General features: G+C 43.4%; 1 protein-coding gene across 1 annotated transcript in view; it reads right to left on the bottom strand.

The window, feature by feature from the left end:
• Positions 1 to 17,566, bottom strand: part of maml3 (mastermind like transcriptional coactivator 3) — a 136,615-nt gene extending 119,049 nt beyond the window's left edge. The window contains exon 1 of the mRNA XM_023954746.1: positions 15,885 to 17,566. Coding sequence (XP_023810514.1) covers positions 15,885 to 16,262 — 378 coding nt within the window. The 5' untranslated portion in view covers positions 16,263 to 17,566. The remainder of the gene's footprint in view (positions 1 to 15,884) is intronic.
• Positions 17,567 to 25,753: the final 8,187 nt, after the last annotated feature.

Here is a 25,753-nt window from a genome sequence, read left to right as displayed (position 1 = left end):
TGGGTTGGTCCAAGGTTCAAGTCCCACACAGTGTCGTTGAGCAAGGGGCTTACTTATTTTCTACAGTTTACTAGCCCATGTCCACCACTTACAGTTGGAAGAGGCTTTGTGCGAAATGTTGTAGTGGTGCAAATCCCGTGAATCTCACTCCAGACTTTATCCTTCACAGCTCTACCCCCAGATATGAAAGACTTGGTGTCATCCAATTCCAGCCGGGCACAAACCGCAGTTATTCATTTCGCCTCCATGATCAATTTTTTAAAGGTTGGCACTTTTATGAATTAAAGGGGACATCCTCCATAAGTCATCACCAAATCGGACTGGTCAAAGTTGTTATCTTGCAATGCGCGTTCAATGGCCAAAAACGATTGTAGAAACTTGTACAGCTATGCAAAAATGAGTGAGTTTTGAAGGTCTAAGCCCCAATTACACATTTAAGTGGTTGCTTGAACGGATGTTACGGTTAAATATTCTAAGAGTCTGATAAAGGCCCTTTAGTGTCCCACTGGAATTTGATTTTTGACACATCCCCAAATTCCAACACCCTTATACTGAGTGTCAATCAGGACAGCCTTGCATTTAAGAATCTTTGGTATGACCCGACATGGATTTGAACTCACAACCTACCAATCCCAGGAAGGACACTCTACCACGAGGCCACTGAGTTGGTCTGATAAAAACTGGAGAAAGGTGGAAGAGGAAAAAAGGAAAGTGTCAGCAGTTCCGCAGGTTCATTGACACAAACACCTGAAACCCAGCCAGCCGGATTTACCTTCTCATCCGATTCCAGATCATATTAGGCGTCAATCATCGCAGCCAGTCAATAGAAAATGCTCCAAACCTGTCCTGGTTTTTAAAACTACATCAATGATTTTCAAGAATGTCATTCAGACAAACATGTTAAGACTTCCACGTCTCAGACAAACCCCTGCTCCTCCAAACCAATGCTTGCAGCCTGGAGCCACCAGGTATAAATCAGTTATCAGACAGTAACATAGCAACCATGTGGCTAAATGTCCAACCGTACGGTCAATACCCTCCCTCACACCGTCCTGCTGTCCCGCTGCGTCCTCCTCGCTCCATCTTCTCCTCCTTATTGCCCTTTGCAGCATTATCAGCTAATGTGTGTGTGTTTTTCCCCTCCTGCACTGCAGCCACTGTGGCACAATTACCACAGCTGCTGCACTAATGGCTATTGATGCAGCTGAGCCCCCCACCCCACCCCACCCCACACACACACATGCAAACATTCATAAAAAATTCATGACGCTGGCTCAATGGGAAGGTGTGGGGGGGATATCGCCGGTACTCCAAAGAACAACAAATGTCATCCAGAAGGAGAGAAAGGACTCGATCAGACAGGAAGAATGTTCACGTAACCTCAGTTTAGTGAGCAGATCTAAGACAGAACCGGGCTCTGAGGTTCCTTCTCTGAGCCTTTGTCCTTCACTCAGAGCACCACGAAGACAGCTGAGCGACTGAGCCTGATGGACAGATAAGAGGAGAACGGGGAGAGCAGGAGGGGAAGAACCAAAGGTCTAAAGACAAACAAGAATCCAGCACAGACAGAGCTCAGCGTGAAAAACAAAGAGGCAATAAGTGGCAAATTATGTCATGTTCCAACGTAACCACAAGTAGAGACGTTTGTGTGCGCGGGGGCTTCTTTCTCTGTACTCTAACTGACTGGAGTTGAAATGAGAAAAAAGCGAAACAGGAAGTTTCCTGACACCAACAGGAAGCTGAAAATAGGCTGTTACAGATTAGGTGATATTTCCTTAGTGGTAAACACAGTCTGTTACTGTATTAGCATAACAGGAGAGGCCAAAAGGCCAGGCTATGTGACCTTTGGCAGAATGTTAATTGAAGTAAATTAAAGTGAATACATTTGATAAAAGTAATACAAATTCATACTTTTTTTTTGTAAATTCTTTCAAAAAACACATCAATGAAACTCTTAAAGAACAAAACAATCACCCATTAAAAAAAAATCCACCAAATACTAAAAAAAAACACTTTAAGTCATTTTTGTATCTATTTTAAAAGCTTTCCTTTTCAATTTGGATTATTTTGGCCAAATTAAAATAAAAAAAACAGTGGCCTTATTTAGATCATTAAAATTATTAGAAATTTGCCTCTGAGTTGTAGGCGGGACTGTTGGCGGAGTAAGCCCGCCCAGACTTCCCGTCATCCTTTTGTTTACACTCTCTCCCGCTAGCTTACAGCCCCTCACAACATGGCGAGCAATCTCGGAGCTTTCCATCGGTACAGTTTTGAGCCTGATGTCAACAATGACGAGGAAGTCATTCATGAATTTAGTCGTCTGCATCAGAATGGAGTGGAGCAGGGAGCTTGTGGCCCACCCGCTGTAGCATGCACATCACTGCTACAAGGTTTCTTTTTATGCCGTTTTTGTCTGCTCCTGATTCACCACAATTTGAATAAAGAAATACCCAGAAACACAATTTCAGGCTTAATTTTATTCATATATGTCCTCCATCATGAGAAAAATGGCCCGAGAACATATTAAAAACACCACAAAGATGATTTTCATAAGAATAGGTCTTTAAGCAAATGTCGAAAGGTTATAAGGAAAAAAATTAGTCAGTATTTTCAGGAAGATTCCTTCAAAATGAAAGAAGGCGGAAAGAGTTTTTCTTACTCCCTTAGTCGAGACCTCTTGACCTTTTATAATGATCATAGGAGCCACAATGGTGAAGTACAGGGGCCTATACCTGAAGAAGTTCCAGCAGGGAAATCAAGCAGGGGTTGTTAGGAAAAGTTTTGGTTAAACCGACAAGACCAGCTCTAAAATGAAAATACTGACATTTCACTGTCACTACAAGTTTACCTTGAAAGAGCGATGAACGTCTGAAAGCCAGTTTATAAACTGGTCAACGCTTATTTCCCATCCGCCATCAAAATGGAGAGAGGCGTGTTTGTAAGGAGACTAAAGTTTAAATAAACTACAGGCAAGGACACTAAATGAGAAAAGCTGAATGAAGATCAGTTTTCATTCAGAAGTGGCAGCAGCAAAACAGTAAATGCTGAAGTCCAGAGGAAGTCTGCTCTCCTGGCTGAGACGCTCTGAGGTGACGGCGGGACTGGGGGTAAAGCCTTAGTTACAAATCCTTATGAGTGGATACAGGCTATATGTGAGCCAACAATTTACGAAATATCAAGGTCGTAGACCACTCAGTGAGCCCACGGAGCAAAAATGTTCGTCCGCATTTTCTACGGGCATGCTGCGGACGACAGCTTGTACTGAACACTTCAACAACACATAAGGGGACGTTAACTTGAAGTAGTGCCCAAATCCTGCTAAGGTGCTTGAGATTGTGAGTGTTGTTCACATGATAAGTGTGCGCTCCTTGCAGGCACCCTGACTGTAGTTTGTGTGGACATCCAATTGGCGTCCTACGAACGCTTAAAGTATCAGGTGGACACCCTGTGCGTATGGCATTTGTGCCGGATCAGTAAGAGGCCGGTTGCCACACGTTACCAACAACTAGCGCGTTAAAGTTAAAGTCCCATTATCTGTGACACATCGAGGTGTGTGAAATTTGTTCTCCGCATTTGACCCAACCCCCAAGGGAGCGGTGAGTTACAAACACAGCCGTGCTCTGGAACTATTTGGTGGTTTAACCCCCCCAATCCAACCCCTTAATGCTGAGTGTCAAGCAGGGAGGCATTGGGTCCAATTTTAAGAGTCTTTGGCATGACTCGGCCTGGATTTGAACTCACGACCTTTCAGTCGCAGGGCGGACACTCTTCCACTGAGCTGGTCAAAGGTGGTGTAAGGGCACCGTATGACTGTATTGTCTATACGTCATAAGTGTGTGCATCACCCTATTCACAGAAGCACGACAATGGCACTTTCCATTTTCAACAACGCCCTTTGAGGTGGCCGCCCAACCCTTAGGGGGATGCCAAGACACAGCTGTGCTCCCCTTAGGATGCGCCTTTAACCGGTCGCTCCTCATCTTACAATGTTCACTTGCCCCGGACAACCCAAAAACCTGCAGCACCCATCCGGGTCAACCCTGTGCATAGCCTTAACTGATGCCCGAGGACACGACAAACTCAAACTCACTACTCTGAGCCTGGATCTGAATCTTCAACCATTATCATAAAGGACTTTTTATGATAAAGTTCTCATCATTGAATTTAATACCAATTTAACGCTAAGCAAATATTTAAGACAGTCAAAACAGGTTTTGAACACTGAAGTGAACAGCCAGTTCATTTTGTAAGTTCTGCATATGTCAAAGATAAAAGGAGCTCAGTGCTGAAGAAAGCTATACCTGGCGAGTGGTTAGCTTTCAATTCCAGCTGAGATCCTCATTTGTTTTCCAGCCATCACTCCAGTACTCTCTGTTAATTAGTTAGATCAGGTCCAAGTTAGGCAGCCCTGCCTTAGTTCTTTATTTCAAGGACCAAATGGTCAGATCCAGGCTTGGAGTTGTCAATCAGCCTGTGTCCTTCATTGAAACACATGCACGGTGGACGTCACAATCAGAATCCTGAGCTTGAGACTGAACCACATCTCTATCAATTTATTCTTCACTGGAAACTTTGATCAACTTCCCTGTCAAACTGTTGAATGGCCAACAAGTCTTGGCACCACTCATACACTGGGACATGCACACCCTTCTCTCTGTTACTATAACTTGATAGGCAGTGGGAGTCAGGGTCAGTTTTAGGACTCTTTCTTGATTGTTTCATTGTTTTGTTTTTTTACAAGGAACTAAATATTTTAGACGTTCCAACTAAAATGTACCCATTGTGCCTGAGCAAGGGGAAAAAATTGCCTCCAAAATCCCATTTCTAGTCCAGATAAATGTGCAGGTGTTTGAGGAATGTCGCTCGCGCTCTCTCATGCTGGATCATCCAGGCATCTCTGATAACCTCCTCATTCATATTTTACCATGTTTCTGTTTGTGGACGCGCACTAGAGGGTGGAAGCAACAAAGATGCCATCCCACCATCCAACCATCAATAATGCAAAAACGAAACTGTCATTCAGATGCTTCCTTCACATGACACCAACTGCTGTATGCAGGGAAGGAAGCCGGTCGCCGCCTGACAGAGTGCAAACAAAAGGACTGCCGCAGCACATAAGCCGGAGATAAGACAACACCACTTAAGATACAAGTCTCTCTGATGGTTTCCTGTTTACTGTGCAAGAACAACATGTGGTACAAAAAACACCGAGCGCCAACAGTACATGGAAGTCAGAAAGCTAACACCGGCTCCCAAAGAGGGCATCCCCAAACAAAACCGAGCAAAGGTTAGATTACAAAGGTTACAGATCAAGTTTTGCTGCTGCTTCTCACTGGATGAAGTTCCACAGTCAGTCAATCCATTTCATTCTAAGACCTCTCAGTTCAACCTAAAACGGAACACAGAAACCATTCATAAACAAGAGCATATATAAACACACTATTGATTCGGATGTTCATTTTCAAGCATCAGGTTTTTAGACAAAGAGATCCGAGGATGTGAAGACACTTGATCTTCTCAGAGGTGATCCTTTGTGTGAGTATTAGGATCAGGGTCTGTTGCTTATGTGGGGCACTGATTCATAAAGTTTCTCAAGAGGCAGACGCACAACCTCTGCCTTCTTAAATGCAAGAGGACCTGGTTGCAGACAACACGGCAGCCTGACTTTAAGGAAGCCAGAACCGGGAGTCCGGAACCGGAAGTTCAAGTCTCGCGCCCCCTTCCCACATTTCGGTCAACAACATGATACCCTAACATCATTAGCCGTGTAACAGTTTTACAAATCTGAACACTTTTGTTAATATCCTCTTTGAAAGGAATACAACGATTACCGTGTTTGCCTCCTTTTAAGCTCATGTTGCACACTTAACCGTTTATCACCCCGAAAAAGTTTTAAGAAAATGTGCCACAACTCTGAAATCTTGTAGGATTTCCCTTTCCGGGTAATGATGGCCGGGCGTCATTATGTCTGTAACCAGGTCCTGCTCATAAAATGTGGAGCAGCCACGTCTCTATGATCTTCCCAGATCTGCTAAAGAAATCAGCTAGTGTGGAAACTATTCATCCAACCATCATCTGAACCTGCTGGATCCCTTTCATGGTCACTGGGTTGTCGAATACAGTCAGCTACTGTTGGGCGATTGCAGGATATACCCCGGACAGGTTGCCAGTGTGTTGCAGGGAGACACCCTCGCATTCACACCTGGTCTGTCACACCAAGAAACAAAAACTTTGTTAATCAATCTGAATCTCTACATCGCCTCCATCATGTCTGCGTCGGATGCACGCCCTGCTGCAGGAAGTTCTGTTCTCTGTTTGGTGGCACGTCAATTTAACAGCACAAAGCCAAAGAAACAGAAAACAGGTCTGTTGCACTTTCAAAATAAAAATGTATACTTTTTTTTTTTATATTTGAGGTGACGTGCCCACACATTAACACATGTCAAAACAGCGGATAACGCCGCATCCAATTTCCCCATGGCGAAAGCAGTACAAGAAATCATTATGACACAAAACCCATGTATTTTACAAGGACTCAGTGAGGAAGCAGAGGCCATGGAGCCTGATTGCCACATTTTTGGAGGATCTACTTGGAGTGGCTGGACAAACCACTGCTCAGGAGGCCACGGGTGAGTGGGGGTAGAGCGGAGATGCAACGGAGACCATGTAAACGAACTGATGGTCGTAAGACGAACTCACCATATAATGCAAGGGAGACGCATTGCAGACAGACCAGTGTAAGTCCGGCTTTACAGTATGTTTTTGGACTGTGGGAGGAAGATAGTGTTTCCTGTTTGCATGTTCTCCACATGCCTGAGGGGAACATGCAAACTCAACACAGAAGGGTCCCAGCCGGGATTCGAATCAGGGTCTTCTAAATGTGAGGGGAGAGTGCTACCCACTACGCCACTGTGCACCCCCTAGTATGGATACAACACAGCAAATTAAAATACACCAAAATAAAACTCATTTTCTTCTTCACCAACAAGGAAGTGGTTTGCTCCTCTGGCTACATTGTTCTATCCATGGTCAGACATCAAACAGATGAGAAAGTGAAAGACTGCACTTTGACGGAGCGGGTGCAATGTCAGAATTTGAGTACATGCGGAAAAAGCAGAGTTTATGCTCTATGATAGAGATTTCTTTTCATAAAAAAGCAATGATACACATTAGGGTTGGGCGATGTCCCCTAATTTGACCGTTGACGATGTTTGCTGTCAACCATCGGGATGGACGATGACATCGTCGGGGGGGGGGTATTTTTACATTTTTCGTTCTTATATAACTGCTATTTGTTATTTTGCTTTTTTCCTTTTATTTCCCAACTAATGGTTAATCCGCGATGATCCAGTATAAACTGAGGGAAGTGACTTTTACAGAAAAAGTAACAAGCAAAATAGAAAAGAAGTGGTCCGCTCCCGCACTTAACTAGCGAAGTGGACCGGCGGAGGGCGGATTTACAGCTTTATGTTTGATGGGAAGGGGGGGGGGGGTTACATGAGCGGTATGTGTGGGAGATTTAAGACTGCGATCCGTCCCGCAGCTCTAGGGGTACGAGCTATCAAACTCAGAACCGGGTCTAAACGTGTGTCTGAGCACAGCTCGGATCGTCAGCACACACAGCGGTTTGAGCTTCAAAGCAGAAATGTCGCTCAGTCCTTAGAAAACATTCAATCAATCACGTGGATTTGTGTTTCCAGTCGTGTCCCGACTAAATAAAGGCTGATGTTATTCACAGGATGCAGCACCACCCAAAGCTAATGTTGTTAGCCCGTGTTAGCATACTGCTAATCCTGGCTACGTTCAGAAAAAGCACTGACCACACGGATTAAAATTCAAATGATGAGCGAACAGGTGTTTCATAATAACCGTAACATTATTAAAAGCACGTTTAGAAGATCGTCTCGTATTTTACCGAGCTGACATGTCAATGCATATAGCCGCTCGGCGCTGTTATCGTTTTGTATTGAATTGTTACCTTCAATAAAGTTTGGAAAAAAAGCCGCTCGGCGGAAGTTGTATCCTCTTCCGGTTTTCAAACTGCGCATGTGCGAATACTGCGCGTGTGCGAATGATTTATTCCGACCGAAATTGTGACCTTAGTGAACGTTTTTATATTCTGAAAACATTTTTCTGGGCCCATGTACACGGTTGGATTCATGTAACCGCGGCTTATGATGTCGACGCGCAACGTGGCGGGGGCGTGGCATCACGATGGTGGTCTCTCCATCGGGATGTCAGTCACCCATCACGATGGACGATGATATCGTCCATCGGCACAACCCTAATACACATAAAAAAAATAATGGAAAAAACCCCAGATAAAGATCTATAACGATATATTTTTTTAAATGAATCTTTCTTGGTCTTGGTTTCTCTATGATGCGTATCCCAGATGTTTCGCTTTCCTTTAAAGTCCCACTCCCACCATCTTTGGATCTGTTGTAAAAGCGTTCTCATCAGTCAGGATTACGCCGTTTTGAGCCCAAATTTAAATTTAAAAAAAAACTGTGTATTTTTCCAGAACAGCTTCTGCAGAGCGGCAGCAGTTCACCAGAAATTCGCCTCCGAGTTGTGGGCGGGACTGTCGGGGTGGAGTGAGCTGAACTTCATTTCCCATCATCCCTTTGTTTACACTTTCTTCCGCAAGCCTACAGCCCGTCACACCCCCAGCCTAACATTATCAGCGCAAAAAAAAAATAGCGGGCAAGGCCGAAGCCATCCAGCCGTACAGTTTAGATCCAGATTCCAGCTCAGACGAGGAAAACAAAGACGTACATGGATCCATTTGTCTGCGAGTGGATGCATCAGAGTGGAGCAGATTGGGGAGCTTGTCCCCTGCTGATTGTAGATTTTACGTAACAACTACAAGCTTTTTAAAATGACGTTTTTTCATCTGCTCCTAATTCACAATGATTTGGCCAAAGCTTAAGCCTGAGCTTCTATAATTAATGTCCTCTATCATGAGAAAAATGCTTGAACAACATGTTAAAAACACCCAAAACGCAATTTTCATGGAAGGGGGTCTTTAATTTCTCACAATAATCGTTCAGAATTGACTCTAAGGAAAAGCACACTGGTACGGAGGAAGGGTCTGAGCCAAAATCTGATCTGTTCCTTCAAAACAGGCTAATAAGCGTGGGAGGAAGGGAATGCGGTCGCAGCCCCCCTCTAAATCAAAAACATCCAGCTTGTGTGTGCATGCAGCATCTGTGTGTTATTGTAATTTTTTTTAAATGGCATAAAATGTGGAGCAAACTGGAGTCAAAGAGCTAAAGAACGAAGCCTGAAAGCCACAGTCTGAACAAAGCGGAAGAAGCTGGTGAAACATGCCAGTGACGGGTCCAAAGCAGCGTGTGCGTGACGTCGGCCGGCGTCACACGCTGCGTGTGTCTGCACTGCGAGTGTCAGCTCCTCGCCAGCTCACTGGTTTAAATATAGAAACTGGGCAAAGGTCCCAGCGGACTTGAACAATGCCACCGCCACCATGAAGACCGTCCACGCCGCATTAGTGCCTTTCCACTGCTGAAAGCGAGGAAGTGTCGAACAGAGGGAGGAGCGCAGAGGAAGGGAGGGAAGAGGGAAGGCCTGGTTTTTATGAACACTCAGCCGCCCACACTCCGGCCTCCGCTGCCAAGAGTTGAACAGGACAAGAGCGAGACATTCCTCAGCGAGGAGGACGCCAGAGCCGAAGACAGAGCGTCCCGAGACTCGACTAACAAGCCTCTCACTGAGCATGTCAGCCTCGCAGCTGAAAACTTGTTCGCTCTTAGATAATCGAACGTGACTCGCTGCTTTGTCAGAAGAAAAAAAAACAAAACCACTGGTCACAGTTCTGCTTTGAAGCGGCATCGAGGTCCGTTGGGCCGAAGACACGTGCCCACAGCTGAAAGGTCACGGGTTGGATCCTGGCAACGGCCCATTTGTTTCCAGAAGGATCACGACAAGACGCTGGTTTACACCAGACAGACTCGCTTAGCATTTTATATCTGAGGTTAAAGATCGGCTGTGTCACATCAGCATTAAACTTGGAAAAGCACACAAATCCAATTGTTTGAGCTATTAGCAGGGGTACGAGCTGGAAGCCGCTTGCAGTTTTTGGTTTGACATCCAAAATAAGTACACGCTTGTCTTGATACAGCTTGTACTTGTGGTTTGAGAAAACAAGAAAGAAACTTTAAAAATTCTACTACCGACTAATTGTTGATTCATTCAACCTTCATCTGATTGTTGGAAAAGAAAAGCTAAAACCTTCATACCTTCTAAACACTGGAGAGCATCCCAGTTCTGATTGCTGGACGAAAGAGAAAAAAGGAGGAAAAAGAACTTTCCGATTTTGATAAATCCTTGTTTTTTTGGTCCCCACTATAGTTTGAGCGAGCCTTTACACTTGAAGTAGACTAACCAAGACACGAACTCTCATGTGGACCTTTTCAGGTCATGGACCAGTTCAATGTCAGACAATACTTTCATGGACCGACCAAAACGAGGCTAAAGTGGGCGCCTAACTGTTTTGTTTTTTTAAATCTTCCCTTAACTTTTGAAGGTAAAGTTTATCCTCATCTTCTGTAAAATATCTGCAGCTGCTATACATTTTATTTGTGCACTAGATTTTGTGTAGGAATCATTAAAATATGATATATTAACCCATAAGAGTCAAAGTGGATGCCACAAAACCAGCTTCAGCCTGGTCACAAACAGTCACTTAAACTGGTGTTTCCTGAATCCAATCTTAAACGTGAATCCAACGTTTGAGCAACTTTATTAGCAGCATCCTGGTAACATTAGACAGCTGGTATCTGAATATTCTGCATTATTATCATGGTGTGTGGTAACAATCATCTCAATAAATACATATTTAGAGTAAAGACTCCTGGTTTTTGTCTGTTAAATGCAGATCTCTTTTATTTTGAAGTCGAAGGCTCTTCTTCCGTTTCCTCGAAGACTCTCTTCCGCCAAAAGACGTCCAGATTTGTTTGTTTTTTATTAGCTTTGCTAGTTTGGGAGTTTCAGTTTAAAAGTTGGAACAGCCGCTTTAAGAAAGTAGCGGATTTGTTTTTGATCGAGCGACTTGACGATCGTCAAGAATGAGTCAGATCTGGTGGTGAGAATCCAGCAATTCCTTCGGAATCCGAATATTAATAAAAACGGGGAAAAATGTTGGGTTTTTTCTGTTTTTTTATCTCTCGGCCTGGCCGGTGGTAGGGGCACCACTGGACTACACTAACCACTGTGGAAGCTTCTTCTAGTGGATAAGAAAACGTACAAATAAGACATCAAAAGCACCCACAGAGATGGGTGAACACAAAGAAACACAATCACAGGTGTCCTTTAAAAGGGTTGAAGCTAATTTCTTGGAGTGTATGGGAATCATCTGAAAATGATACTCTTGAAAACCCCAGAGAAAGACGGTAATTTTGACTTTTTTGCAGCAGGAGCACACATGTTGTGATTCACTTGCAGTCATTGTAGAGATCTGCACTGGTGCCTGATGTAATTGTCTTATTTCGGCTCTTTTGTCCGTCTCCAATGTATGTTTGCTTCCCTGTTTTTCCATTCAATGTTACAACCCCCCCCCCCCTCCACCCCCCACAGGAAACACAAGCGATGAAAGACGGTTTGTCCTCCTAAAAGAGAGGGTTAGTGTGTTTTCCTCAAGCTGGTGGCGCCTGTCCTCAACAGTGTATGCAGAAAATGAGACACTTGCATCCAGAGGAGTTTGGAGGTCAAGCATCAACCAGGTGCTGCCAAGAAAAGTGAAAGCCCCCTCCATGAAGGCAGTTTTGGCAGTTTGCATGAGGGTGTGCGTTAACACAATGCCAAGAGTGGAAACGGCAATAAATTCACAGGAGCAGTTTTTGATGCCTGTCCAGCCGAGGTGGGTTATGAGGCCATTTCCAAACAATTTAAGAGTCATTAGCGAGATACATTTTTCCCAAGGGAGACTATTTAAAACAGCGATCATCACAGAAGAGGCCAATTGAGTGAGTGCTCAGAGGTAGCAAGTTACTTCTCAGACTCTACAGGCCTCAGTCAGCATCTTCACAGGAAAAGTTCACAGCAAAACGGATCCCATCTTCATTAAATATGCATTATTTTTACAGGAGTTAATCCAATTAAGCCTTTTCACTCCCTAAAAGACCCTTTGGCGCACCAACTTTGAACCAACTGTTGGGCACGGTGGTAGGAGGCTAATGATTTGGCCTGAGGGTTTTTAAGGACAAAGTCAGCCGGAACGTTGATAAACAGCTACACGAACAAGCCAAAAGTGATTTAAAACAAGCAGACATCAAAATAACCATGAAGTCAAATATAGTTTAGGTGTTCTAATGACTGGACTCGGATTAAACAGTTTGGGCTGTTTTTCTGCAAGTTAGAAGGTGAAAAGATCTTCGTTGGAAAAACTGTAATTAAACCTGCATGAGAGGAAGTGTAAAAAAATATAAACAATGCAGCATGTGACCCAACAACTACCAATTATATGTGTCTTTAAAACAAACAAAAAATACTCACAATTTCTAAATATTCAGGTTGATGACTGACACAAAAAAAACCTTAAAGTGTCCTTTAAAAACAGGACTGAATTTACCGCCTTAGTCACAACTGCCCTTACGGGTGGATACGGACTAACCTGTACGAGGCACACGGCTGATCTGCACAACATTTTAGGATCACTTGGTTTGAAGCAACAGGTTGCTGCACCTTTTTTTATGGGTACGTTGCTAGCGACAGGTTGTGGTGAACACTCAACAACACGTAAAAGGGGAAGTAGGTGAGATGCAGGAACGTCATATCCCCTTTCATTTATTCACCCTCCTCCCCAAAAAGCCTGGGGCTTGTTGGTGCTGTTAGCATAAGTGTGTGCCACCAGTGTTTGAATGGGTGAATGGGACGGTGAAGCGCCATTTACCATTAACGGTACAACAGCATCACCAGCATTGGAAACCGGCAGGAGACACTTACCACATGCATGACAACGGTATGTCCCGCAAGCTTCACACCGGTCATGTGACGAACGTTTTCGGCTCACGGTGTTTCCACTAGACGAGCAGGGAGGAGCTCCTTCTTCTTTTTCTACTGTTTACTAGCGCATTTTGCAGGCTTGGAGTGAAATGTTGAAGGGTTGCTCACGAAATCTCACTCCAGGCTTTTTCTTTCACAGCTTCATTCCGATACCTGACAGACTCGGCGTCAGAAGGGTCCAGCCTCCGTGAACAATTTTCAAACGGTTGGCGGATCCGTAAAATAAATGGAGGGCCATCCACGGGTCACGACCAAAACCAATTTCACTGACAGGTCAAAGTTCAACCTGGTTTAAAATGCGTGTTCAATAGATGCACGTTTTGTAAGTGGAACCCAAAAAGAGTCGTAAAAACCTGCGTAGCAATGCGTGAATGTGAGAGTTTTGAACGCGGAAGACATAAACGCACATATACGCCGGTTTACATAGACTTTTCATTGGAACGCACATGCCGAGGGTGGTGTGAACATAGCTTTAAGGTGGGCGCGACCATCAAGAGGCCCCGCACCCATTTCGGGCCTAGAGAATACCAAAACCCGCTGTACCCCTACAGGTCGACCCCTGTTCGGGTGCATGTGGCATAGCTTGACTTTTGAAGCGGTTTATCATGAGATGCTAACTGGGATTTCTGAAAAAGTTGCGGGAAAAAGCGTGCTCACTTCAAGAAGCAGCAAAGGTCGGTGTTGAAACCCTTTCATTGCCTTCATGATCCTCTACAGCTGCTGCTTGCTGAGCAGTCAAGTCTATAGAAGGACACTCCTGATAAAAGTTTACGGTAAGTTAAAGGAGTTCATCAGAAAAAGTGGAAGCATTTTTCTCACATTACAAAAGTTTGAAACTGCTCACAAAAGGTGCAGATTTTTCTTAATTTGTGTTGTTGCACCGGAAGAACTGCATCCTACCCTGCGTTCACCTGTGGTTCTGGTCAGAAGCTGTGCCGTTTTGAGGCACGGTGGGAAACACGCAGAGGCTTCCTCTGTAGTGTCACTAATACTTAGCCCATAAACAAAAACTTTCCATAATTACAGGCTTGTCTCCTCCCTGATGCGGGCGTGTCTGAGAACTATCAGGCCGAAGCGCATTGTGCGGGGATGCACACGGCAAAATAAGAAACCCCCCAGAGTTTTTTTTTAAACAATTTCCTAAAGGTTCTGACTTTCATCCAGTTTGAGAAAAACACTGATCAGCATTATCAAGCCTACCAGAACTTCATCAGTTCGAGGGATTTTAGTCTACACTTTACCGATCTAACCATGACACAACTATCTGTGCTCCTGCGCAGGTATTCTTCTCCTCGCAGCTCACTTGAAAGGACAGACTGTAACACAGACCCTCCACAACACTCGCCCCTGGGAATTTTTTGTGTGTGTGTGTGTGTTCGTCTGTGAGGCACATCAACGGCGTGCTTGGCTTTCCCAGAGCGCCTGCGTCTGAAGTGACTACATACAGCCATCTAGCTGCAGCTCTGAAGGAAAACCAAGGGAGAAGGACTGCAGAGCTCTCCTTCCTTTCATCCCCCCCATCACAATCCATGCCTACACCGCCAAGAACTTACAACGCACCAACAAAAGGGCTACAAACAGGCAGCTCTGTGCGTCTGGGCTACTATTGAATGCCGTGTTTGCGTACAAGCTGTCGCCATCGGTGACTGGGAAAGGAACAGGCGGGGACGAGAGCGAAGGGATGCCACTGTGTCTTTAAGCCGTAATCCCCCCATTCTTGGAGTATTTGCTGCCGGCCATCTAATGGGCGGTTCGGATTAATGTCCACAAGGGCCACTGGGAGCTCCTGCACTATAAAAAAAACAACAAAAAAAACACACACAGTGCCGCCGCTCTTTTAGGCTGGAGCAGGTCTAAATGTACCGCTAAAGGTGGGATTGTCATGATGGGGAGGTTCTGGGCTCGCGACGGCAACAAAAGAGGCGACAAGACGTTCCCAACATGACTTCTCCTTTTCAGCCATGACAATAAAGAGGAAAGCAGAGCTCGCCCCGAGGTGAAGGTGGCGTGAGGAGAGGACGCTGCAGCTGCGAAACACGCCACCAGCTCCAGCCAAACTGGAAACAAAACAAAAAAACCTGATCTTTCAGAATCTGATCTGTGGCAGACTGTGGTTCTCACAGCTTTCCCTCTCCTCCATATGTAACCACTGCCCCCTACCAACAGGAAATCACTCCAGCAGTTTGCAGGAGAAAGAAATGTTTCCCTTATAAACTCTGAAAGGGTCTACTTTCTTTGGCAAATATAATCATAATAATATCCATTAATTCTACAAAGCATGTGATCATCCCATTAGTTATTTGAAAGAAGGACATGCATGCTCATCAACTGGAGAAGTCTGATGGGAGGTTACTGTCAGCGAGGAAGAGGTTGTGATCAACTCTGTGGGCACTGACAGCCTGTTGTGTGGAGCACAAAATCCGCTGCAGCTCACAGCAAGGAAGCAGTGTTGCAACATCTTTAATAAAAAAAATACAAACAACAAAAAGGAGAAGTTGTTCTGGTGCAGAAAGAGGAGCCATGCTGCAGGATGCTGCTGCATCTGACAGCAAACTTTCCAAAATAAAAGAACTCCCAGGGTTTTTGTGTTTTCTTTTGTTTTTTTTGTGAGGAGAAAAGCACTGATGTTGCATTAAAAAAGGGGGTAAAAGGTTAAAAAAAAATCAGCTGCTGTCAAGGCTGGTCCTTTCCCGGGATTGAAGCTCCAGCAGCCGGCTGTCCCCCAAGCGACGAGCGCAGCTGCTTTGTCAACAAAAGCACTAGTTGGTCCGGTTTTTAAAGAAAAAGTACAAAAAGGCGCTTTGCTGAGCGTGTCAACAAGTTTGGTGAACAAAGTGCAGCTTCAGGAAACACAGACTTACCGCGATCAGCGTGTTATTCCTCTGCTCCGTGGAGGTCGCGGAGTCCGGCTCCGGCTGTTTGCTGGGCTTGCTTCCGCCGCCGCCGCCGCCGCCGCCGGACTTCTTGGCTCTCTGCTCCAGAGTCCGCTGGAACAGGCTGACCGTCTCCCTCCGCTCGATCTCCAGCTGCTCGGCGTGCGCCTGCTGGTACCGGTTCTCGCAGCTGACGTGGTGCCTCCGGCAGCCCTCGATCCGCTGCCGCAGCCGCTCCACCACCGTGCTGTGCTTAGGTATGCCCACCGCCCCGGCGCCCACCACGCTCCCGCTGCCCGGGTTCATGCCGCTGTTGATGCAGAGACCACCGTTGGGTCCGGCAGCGGGGGAGGCGAAGTCCCCCATCACCGCGCCGAGTGGCTGCTATTTTGGAGGAACTTTTCTCCCAGTTATTAAGCACGCCGCCGCCGCCTCCTCCGGCCACCTCTCCGCGGCGAAAGGTCCCCGCGCAGCCGGCCAACCCACACGGAAGGCACGGGGAGGAAGGAGCAGAGAACCGCCGGGCAGGTTTGAATGGTCCGCTGAGCTTCTTTTTCTTCTTCTTCCTCCTCCTCTTGTGTTGGAAATCAAATAAAAACCGCCGGGCTGACCCAAACACCACGAGCGGCTGCCACGCTGCGAACAACAACAACAACTCCACGGGAAAAAAGCGAGCAAACGTCCGCGGACTGTCAGCCGCTGAGCCCCACCAGCCGTCCCGCAGAGGAGCAGCCCGCTCCCCGCTTCCTTCACGGCTGCTCCGCTGAGAAAAAGTTTTGCTGCCGCAACCGAACAGGCTCCGGAGTTTCCCAGTGAACTTGCATCTCACTCGGTTTAGCCTTGAAATCAGCGCCGGCGAAGATGTTGCGGAGTTTTTTTTTGTTTGTTTGTTTTTGTTTTCTTTTTTCCCTCCACCAAAACAAAAACAAGCGCCCGCGGTTGTCCGGCCCAGAGGCGACTACTGAAAAGCCCCGATGGCACAAAACAAGGGGGCGAGAAGCAGTGGCGGAAGTCTGTAGTCACTGCCTCCTGCCACCATCACAATAATCAGGTCCGCTTCCCCACCATGCGAGCGGAGTGATATCAGGACAGAGTTGAGTAAAAACCAGCTAGAGGCTGCGAAGAGCCGATGGACGCCCGGAAAACCGGGAGTGGAGTCCGCGGGAGAATCCAGGAGAGGAGCGGTCGTCTCCGCCTCCGAACTCCCGGCTCTGCCTTCACCGAGGGTCCGAAGATCACAACGGGGGAGGGACACACAAAGAGTTAGAAAAAAATCCACTGCGGACAGACGCCAAAATAGTTCTTTTATTACTGAAAAATAACCCTGGTGGTACAAAGAAAACATACAGAAAATATAGTGCTTTTTTCCCAATCACATTTTTACATAAAACAAACAAAAAAAAAACAAGAATCCCATCCTCGAGGGCTAACTCTGAGACCAAATATTACTCCAGCTTTTGTTCTTGTTAAACCAATCAAAGTAACATTGTTTTTCTCTTGAATTAATTTGTTTCTTCAATAGTTGCAGATTGTACGGAGGCCACAAAGGGCCTACCTTACTTTTGTTTGCCCGTTTTGCCATGATAACACATCTACTTTCACGAGATAACGTCACAACGAGACAGATTTCTCGATCACAAGATAACAAATGCAATTTTTGAGCACAAAAAGCTATATTTAGTCAGTTTTCTCGTGATAACAACCTATTATCAAGTTATCTCAAGTTTTCTTCAATCAAGATAACAAGATAGTAGATGTCCTTATCAAGTGATAACAGATTTAGTTATGTTGGGATAAGATAACCAAGAATAAAAGTTTTAACCAAAATTTCAACTATTTTTTATTTAGGGGAGGTTTTTTTGTTTTTCTTATTTATTAAGCCTCCACACGATTTACATATAAAACTTTTTTCCACTGAAAACATCAAAACTTTACATAATGACAAAATCAGATCAGTGAAGCTATTCTGTCAAAATGTATAATTCTGATAAAAGTTGTTTTTTGGGTGTTTTTAACATGTTTTTATGGCAGTTTTTTCATGATGGAGGACATTTATTAAGCTTAAAACTGCAAAGCAATGTTAGGTTGGGGGTGTGAGAAACTGAGGTAGCTGGACAGCATGTAAACAGAGAGCTCTCAGCAACGGGGAGAGGAACGGGGGCGGCATTGCTCCGGCCAACAGTCCCACACACATCTCAAAGGTAAATTTCTAATAAACTACTGGCACTCCGCAGAAACTATGTATTGACAAAAACCACTGTTTTCTTCCCCCTTTGGCTAAAAGTGCCATTAAGTTTTAATAATAATAATAATAATAAAGACAACTGGAAACGCTTTTACAACCTATCAAAAGAGGATCAGAGTGGGTCTGTAATGTTCTGTTGACCAATTCTAGTTCTGCTGAGCTTTCACTTTAGTCTTTAAACTTGAACTTCGTCAACAACAACAAAAAACAAACATTTTCTCATGACACTTTTTACTAAAAAGTTTTTGTCATCCTTAAATATTTTATGTATTTTATGAACATAGAAGAACTCATTTCCTTTTTCTCCAAAATATCAGAAACTGTCCACATTTGTTTTGATTTCGCAGTTTAAAGCAGATTATAGTGTGAGTGATTTCTACATCTCTTGTTCTTCCATCGGCCTGTGAAACGCACAAGAACATTTACATAAAAACAAAAAGAAACACTTAAAATTACTTTTAGTTATCGTATGAAATTGGAAGAAAAAACTGTAACAAAGCAGCACTTTTCACTTCCACTGAATCAGAATGGGTTGAATGTTACATTAAATTCTATCAAAATGTGATGCTCAAATTTATCTTATAGACAGTGTTGATACTCGTGCTGCCCTTTAAGTTGCATGGTTGTTATGAAGAACTGTCAGAATTTATAGCTTAAATTTATTAGGTATTTACAAAATTGTCTCACATGTGACATGTTTTTGACTAATGGAAAACAACTGGAGAATCCCTGCCGGTTTCTGAGAGTCACATTGGGTTAAAAATGTAAAAGATACACATATCTGGCAATTTATGAACTCTTAGGTTGTGTCCATATTCCTTCACTACTCACTATATAGTGCACTGTTAAGTGCGTTCGCCAGTTTGTGGTGCTGTCTGAATCTATAATTGCCAAATTAAGTGCCCTAGAAATTTCCCAGAAGTCTCTGCAAAAAACAATATAGACCACAATGCATTGCATCTAAACAATTTTTGCCCCAAAAAAAATATTCAAACGTATTTTTTTAATAAACCATCAATGTTTTTATCTTTAGAAGACAGTGGATTAATTAATGATCGTCGAGAAAAGCTCATGTCAATTAGATTTTAACTTTGTGAAATAAATGACATCATCTTCATTATGTAAAAAAAAAGTAGTGAGCATGGCGTCTGAATTGCTTTTAAAATCCAGGGCACTGCACACTATATAGTTTTTTTAGCATTTAGGAATTAAGGTGGGAATTCAGGCACTGCTTAAATTTTCAATAGACATATTTTACGCGCCCTTTTAAGTGTCATAACTTCCCTTTGATATCATTCAAGTGCTGCTCATGTGAACCCCACATTAACTAAAACCATTTGAATGAAATCGGAGGAAAATTTGAGAAAAGAAGAAAAAAGTAAATGTAAAAGAGGAATAATGAGACAAAGAGTTTCAGTTAAATCACCAGTTTACCAAAGTGCCACACCGTTAAAATGGGTGATGGCTACATAAACAATACATATACAACAGACCAAGACAAACTAAAAGATACTCAAACTGATACAAGTAAAAGATTTGTTAAAATAAATGAAAAATACATCTAAAAGAAAAACAAAAAAATACCCTTAGTTACAAAATAAATATATAAGGATTTTCAACAGAACAGATTACTGATGAAGATCATTTTTATTAGAAACACTTTTTATAGGTTAATTCCTAATAATTCGGATAAGAAGTCATCACTAATGACTCCATTACTAGTTAGTCATTTTGTCTACTCCTCGTGTAAAGTGAGTCAGCAGTGACTCAGGCGTTTCACGTTGCTTAAGGCAGTGTTTTTCAACCGTTTTTGAGCCACGGCACACTTTAAGCTTGACAAAAATCCCGCGGCACACCAGCATCCAAATATTTTTAAAAAAAGGAGAAACTCATAGTCTGTATTGATCTACAGCCCCTCCACAATCTCACATGACGACTCATTGTGCGCTGAGACGCTGTCACTTTAACCCAGTGCATCATGGGAGATGTAGTGCAAACAGCCGCCGAACGCCAGACAGACTCGCGTCTCGGAGCTTCATTGCTTTGTTCACTTGTTTCACGGTCTGACACCGGATTCTGTGGAAAGCTACACCGCTAAAGACGAGCTTTAGCTGGTATTTTTGTTGGAACTGAGAGACTTTACTAGCTAAATCAGAACAAGGAAGTGAAGACTTTAACCACTTCTGATTGGTCAGACTGATGATGTGTGATTGAGCCTCCAAGAATGATTGGTGGAGACAGTTAAAGGGGCGGAACTTTTCCCAAAACAGTTGAAGCTGCGGCTAAATCGCGGTTCCGTCATTCTTATCAAAATGTCTTTAATAGAATCAAATAAACGCAAAGAAAAAAGTATTTTATGATCTTTCATATTTCTAACTTCTCAGTGTTTCAGCAGGGCCTGTTTGGATGAACACAGAGCTGATATCCTGGAGAAGGTGAATGTTTTTAGATCAGACAATGAGGGCAATTTCTCACGGCACACTTGACCATCTCCCACGGCACACTAATGTGCCGCGGCACACTGGTTGAAAAACACTGGCTTAAGGAATAGCTCATGATTCTGACAAGTTTTGGTGCTTCATCAATTAATGACAAATAGGGGTTTCTTCCTAAGAAATAAGTCATTATTCTTTAACTCTGCTGATTGCTTTAAGAACTTCCAAAGAAGTGAATCACCACACTTCAAGATCATACTATAGAATCAGAGAAAATCAGATTCTCATTTTAGCCCTTTAACTACCCACCAAGAAAAACAAAAATCAATGAAAAGCATTTCTTTGGCTTATTGCTTTGGGTGAATTATTCACACAATAGAACTTTTTAAAAGACATCGGCCCAACCGTTTGGCTGAGTGGGCAGTTCAAGGGTTAAGCTTCATAAATCATCTTTGCACCTGACAACTTTTTCTCACCTGATGCAATGCAAGATACCAGCAAACCCAGTCTTTTCGAGGTCTGAAAGAATTGATTCAGCACTACTTTATTTATATTTTATCTTTCAGTCTCCAGGAAAGAAGAAAGAACCGAAGAGCACTGTTTCAAGAAAACCTTTACAATAGTATTCTCTTTTTTTCCTCCTTTTTTAAAAACATTTCTGTTCATTTCAATAACGCAATAAAAACAAAAGATCTTGCACAAGTTTTTCTTTACAAGGCAAATGTGTGTGTACATTTCTGCAATATAAGTATTTTTCTGGTAAACAAAAAAGGATTTGGTGCCTGCTGGCCCCCATTTCCAACATTCAAGACGTTTGATTGACTGATTTTGGACCAATCACTACCTACTGGCGACATCTGGTTCCAACATGGCGGTGTCTACATGGCCAAAAAATGGCGATTGAATTGACTTCATTTCATTTGAGCTGGAAGTATGTCCTTTGGGACCATTGAGAGTTCTCATGTACATCCAGTTTCAAATGCACGTTGACTCCATTCTGGGTAACTGTTAATCCATCCAGACAGAGTGCACACTTGTCAAAGAAATGACTTTTTCATGTCAGTCCAGTATACAACAAAGCAAAGCAAATACAAAAAATGTTTAAGAGGTTTAAGCTTGACTTCCAAATTAACAAATCTGTGGGATGTGCTGAGCAGGCATCTAAAACCCATCAAGGTTTTCAGCTTACCGGTACATCTAGCTCCCAGATAGCAGCTTAACCCTTGAGCTATCCTAGGCACATTGGGAGTTGGGTCATCTAGACCCACTAGACAGTGCTCTGAACCTTTTTTCTTCAATGATTTGTGATCTTCACTGGTGTCCATGGATTACATGACATCTTTCCACTTTTATCCACCTTTGTCATGGTAGGGAGAACACGTCAATGTAAGGGTGGGGTCATCTAAGATAGCACAAGGGTTTCGGGATCTAGTGAGATCCATCCCATTTCTACATTTTGTGGCCAACGTTCATGTTGCAAATGTCTGATGGAGACCAAAAAATGGAAAAGCAAGGACAGTGGGTATCCACATCCTCAGTAACCCCATCAGAAACCAGTCGTCTCTCTTTTCTCCCTTCTTTATTTTTATCTGCCGTGTCATGTGGGAGTCCTGAGCGCCATCCCTGACTGTTCAGGCCATATGTGTTCCCCCGTCTCTTCCTGCCAACCCACCAACAGCCACTCACCCCCTCACATACTGTACGCTGGCACAAACAAAAGCACACATGCAACCACTCTGTCTACAATGCAATTAAACATGGACAGCATGTGTCTGCACGTCCTCTTCACTGGCTGGTTCTCCTTTTTGCTCCCCGTTGCAGTGTGCAGATCTCTAACTTCTTTAAATTTTCTCTTAAGATGTGTTTGAACCAAACTTATGCGTTCTGAGGGCAGCTCTTGAATTTTATGACTGATTTCATGTTCTTATACAATTAACGTACGAAGCCCATTGAGACGACTATTGTTGTATTGGGCCATATAAATAAAATTGAACTAAATTAAATTTAATGAGAGATTCCTTAGAGATGGTTTTAATTTTGTAAAAACTGAACAAATGATGCCAGATGCAATTTTTGGATGGATGGACATTTTGAAGAGCCACTCCAGTCTTCTTTTGATCAAATTTTAAAAAGTTCCTTGTGGTCTTTTAATTATGACTGTGCCAATTTTTAGCCCCCGAAAAATTAGGACATAGTTTTTGCAAGAGTACATCAGAAATTTACCTCTTAGTTAGAATATTAGCACAGAGCAACCTCGCCCCCCTTTCCCATCACCCCTAACTGAGAGCTCTTCTATTACCCCCCCCACCCAGTTTACAGCCCCTCACAACCCCAACCTAACATTATCGGTACAACAATATGGTAGCTATCCAGCCGTACAGGTTTTGATCCAGATTCCAGCTCAGATGAGGAAAACAAAGGCGTTCACGGGTCTATTTGTGTGCAAGTGGATGCATCAGAATCACAAATACATTACAAATACAATCATTTCCCACTGCATTTTTTTGTCTGCTCCTGATTTACAACAATTTAAATAAAGAAATACTCAGAAATGCAATTTTAAGCTTGTTTTTCTTTATAAATGTCCCCCATCATCAGAAAAAGATGTTAAAGATGTTGGAGTGGGTCTTTAAGATCCTGGTTTGTTTCTGTGGAATTTAGACACTCATCTGGAACTTTTACTGCGAGTCTGCATTCTTTCTCTGCAGGTTTAGTATCGCTCATTAACAGCGAGGCATCAATGATCAAATTTTTCCTCTGCGGAAAGAATCACATGATTTTTGCACTGCAGACATCCCTACCATGTTCTAGTCATCAGTCCAAGCTTGGCAGAGATTTCCCACATTCCTCTCTTTTTTTTCATCTGTTTTTCTCCTGCTCTAAATCCACAACATCTTGTCTTCAGTTTGTCAGGATTTCAGGGCCTGGTTCTTGTTGTAATTTGGGTTTTGGAAAGCTCTGTCAGCAGCTCAAATGTAGAAACAACTGTGATGCTGAAGGTCATCAAAACAGATGTTTATTTGAAAAAAAAGGGCCAAAATCACCAAAAAATAGCTACAATATCAAAACAAGACTGCTTCCAAGCCAGCTTGGACGGTGTTTCGTAAATTAGCATTTTTTTTTTTAGGAGATAGGACATCATGGAAAAATATCTACAAATCCAAAAGGCTGCAACCTGATATCTGATGAGAGCTACAGCTTTATTCATCTGGCTGTTAAGACCCAAACAAACCTTTTTTTATCAACACATGTAAATCCCCAAAATGACATCTCAAAGACATTCCACATTTTTCAATATAGGACTTTGAGCTCAGTCCGCAGGGTTAACAGTTGTTGCAGGTATTCGCAAAAACAGAACTGGAGCCATCAGAGATTTGACTTTTTCTTGTGGAACCAACTTCCTTCTTCCGTTTGGAAAGCAGATTCCGTGTTTTTGTTCAATGCCTGTTTGTTATTTAAGCTTTAAGTAAAAACACAGATTTAACACCTCTGTTTCAGGGGGTTAGTTGGTTTGACAACAACCTGAAAAAAAGCTGTAAAAATAGAGGGGTGCACAAAAACTCACATTATTTAGCAGTCCACAATGTTTCCTTATCGACTGCTGTTCCACAATCTTCCACACTGCTTTGTCCTGCGGTTTCATTTGTGCTTATTAGCTTTAATATTCACATTTTAAGGCTGTGATGTTCATCCTGCTTTTGGATAACAGTCATTCAAAATGGGATTTGTGTTGTCTAGATCTTCCAATGAAACATTTGAAATTTTGCATTTGTGCCGACTTCACAAATGTAACAGTTACTGGTCTAGCTAGCAGGCAGGCTGTCGTTCCTGCTGGCATTATTGCATTTTGACATAACGAATCGTCACTGACACGACAGTAGCAGCTGGCACACAAAGGAAATTTGCAGAAGATTTAATACTTTGGGATTGATCTTTCTCCTCCTGCTCCTGTGTGTTTACACTGTGAAAGACAAACAGGTCCTAAACACATCTTTAGTTTGAGCTCTGCTTTTGGTTTTCCTCACTTTGCTCACATTAAGATCAGTTATGAGGAGATTTTAACTTCTGAAATCCCTCAGCTGATTCTTCTTATTTGATGTCCATTTATCCATATTAGAACATGTGGTGGATGATCTACTCACCATTAGGTCACCACCATTGACAATCAGGGGTGGGGTGATTGGGGCGAACCACTACGGGAAAATCTTTCATTATGGAGATCATAACTGTTTTTGCAATTCTTCTTTCCTACTGGACATTTTCTGAACAATTTTCTACTCCACCACACACTACAATCGGCACACACTTAGTACCCGGTGAACATGAATTTTGGGGATGGAGAATGACCCCCCCTTAAAACGGATGACATTACGCCGAGCAAGACCATCAAAAAATGAACGGGGCCAAAATCTGTCCCGAGGGCTCTAATAAATATAATTTAAATTCAAGTTTTAAAATTATTATGGGATGACCACAGGACCTAAGGCACATGTGACAAACTCCTGCCTGCGGGCCAAATTTGGCACGCAGCGTAAGAGATATGCGAGATCATTTCAAATGTGCATTAGAGCTGGCCTGCGGTATGAGCTGGACCACTAATACTACAAATCCCACAATGCTTTGCTAGTGTGTTGGCGCGCAGTCAAAACCGGCAAGTGCTCCTTTTTTCTGTTGATAGTCATTGACAGCCATGCTCCAGTCACATCGGACAACTTCATTTCACAAACAAACACGGCCAAATGAAAGATGAACAACAGGAGCTTTCAAGACAGGCGGGAGGGAAAGATTATCTGTTAACGAATAGAAAGGTCAGACCTCCTTGTCTTGTGTGGGGAACAGATGTGGCTGTAACGAAAGAATATATCATAAGAAGACATTATATGAAATGGTTAAAGATTACATATCAGTTGCAGTTCATAAATTTGAGTTCGACTTTAATAATAAGGGATTGGATTTATCTGCGCTTTTCAAGACACCCAAAGCGCTTACATTGTGTCCATTATTCATTCACTCCTCATTCATACTTGGTGATAGTAAGCTACGTTGTATCCACAGCTGCCCTGGGGCAGACTGACAGAGGCGTGGCTGCCAGTTCGCGCCTACGGCCCCTCTGACCATCACCGGGATCATTCACGCGCATTCACACACCAGTGGAGCCACACTGGAGGCAAGGAGGG

This window comes from Oryzias latipes, chromosome 1 (genome assembly GCF_002234675.1).
Source record: "Oryzias latipes chromosome 1, ASM223467v1".
NCBI lineage: Eukaryota > Metazoa > Chordata > Actinopteri > Beloniformes > Adrianichthyidae > Oryzias > Oryzias latipes.
This window is presented reverse-complemented; position numbering and strand designations above follow the sequence as displayed.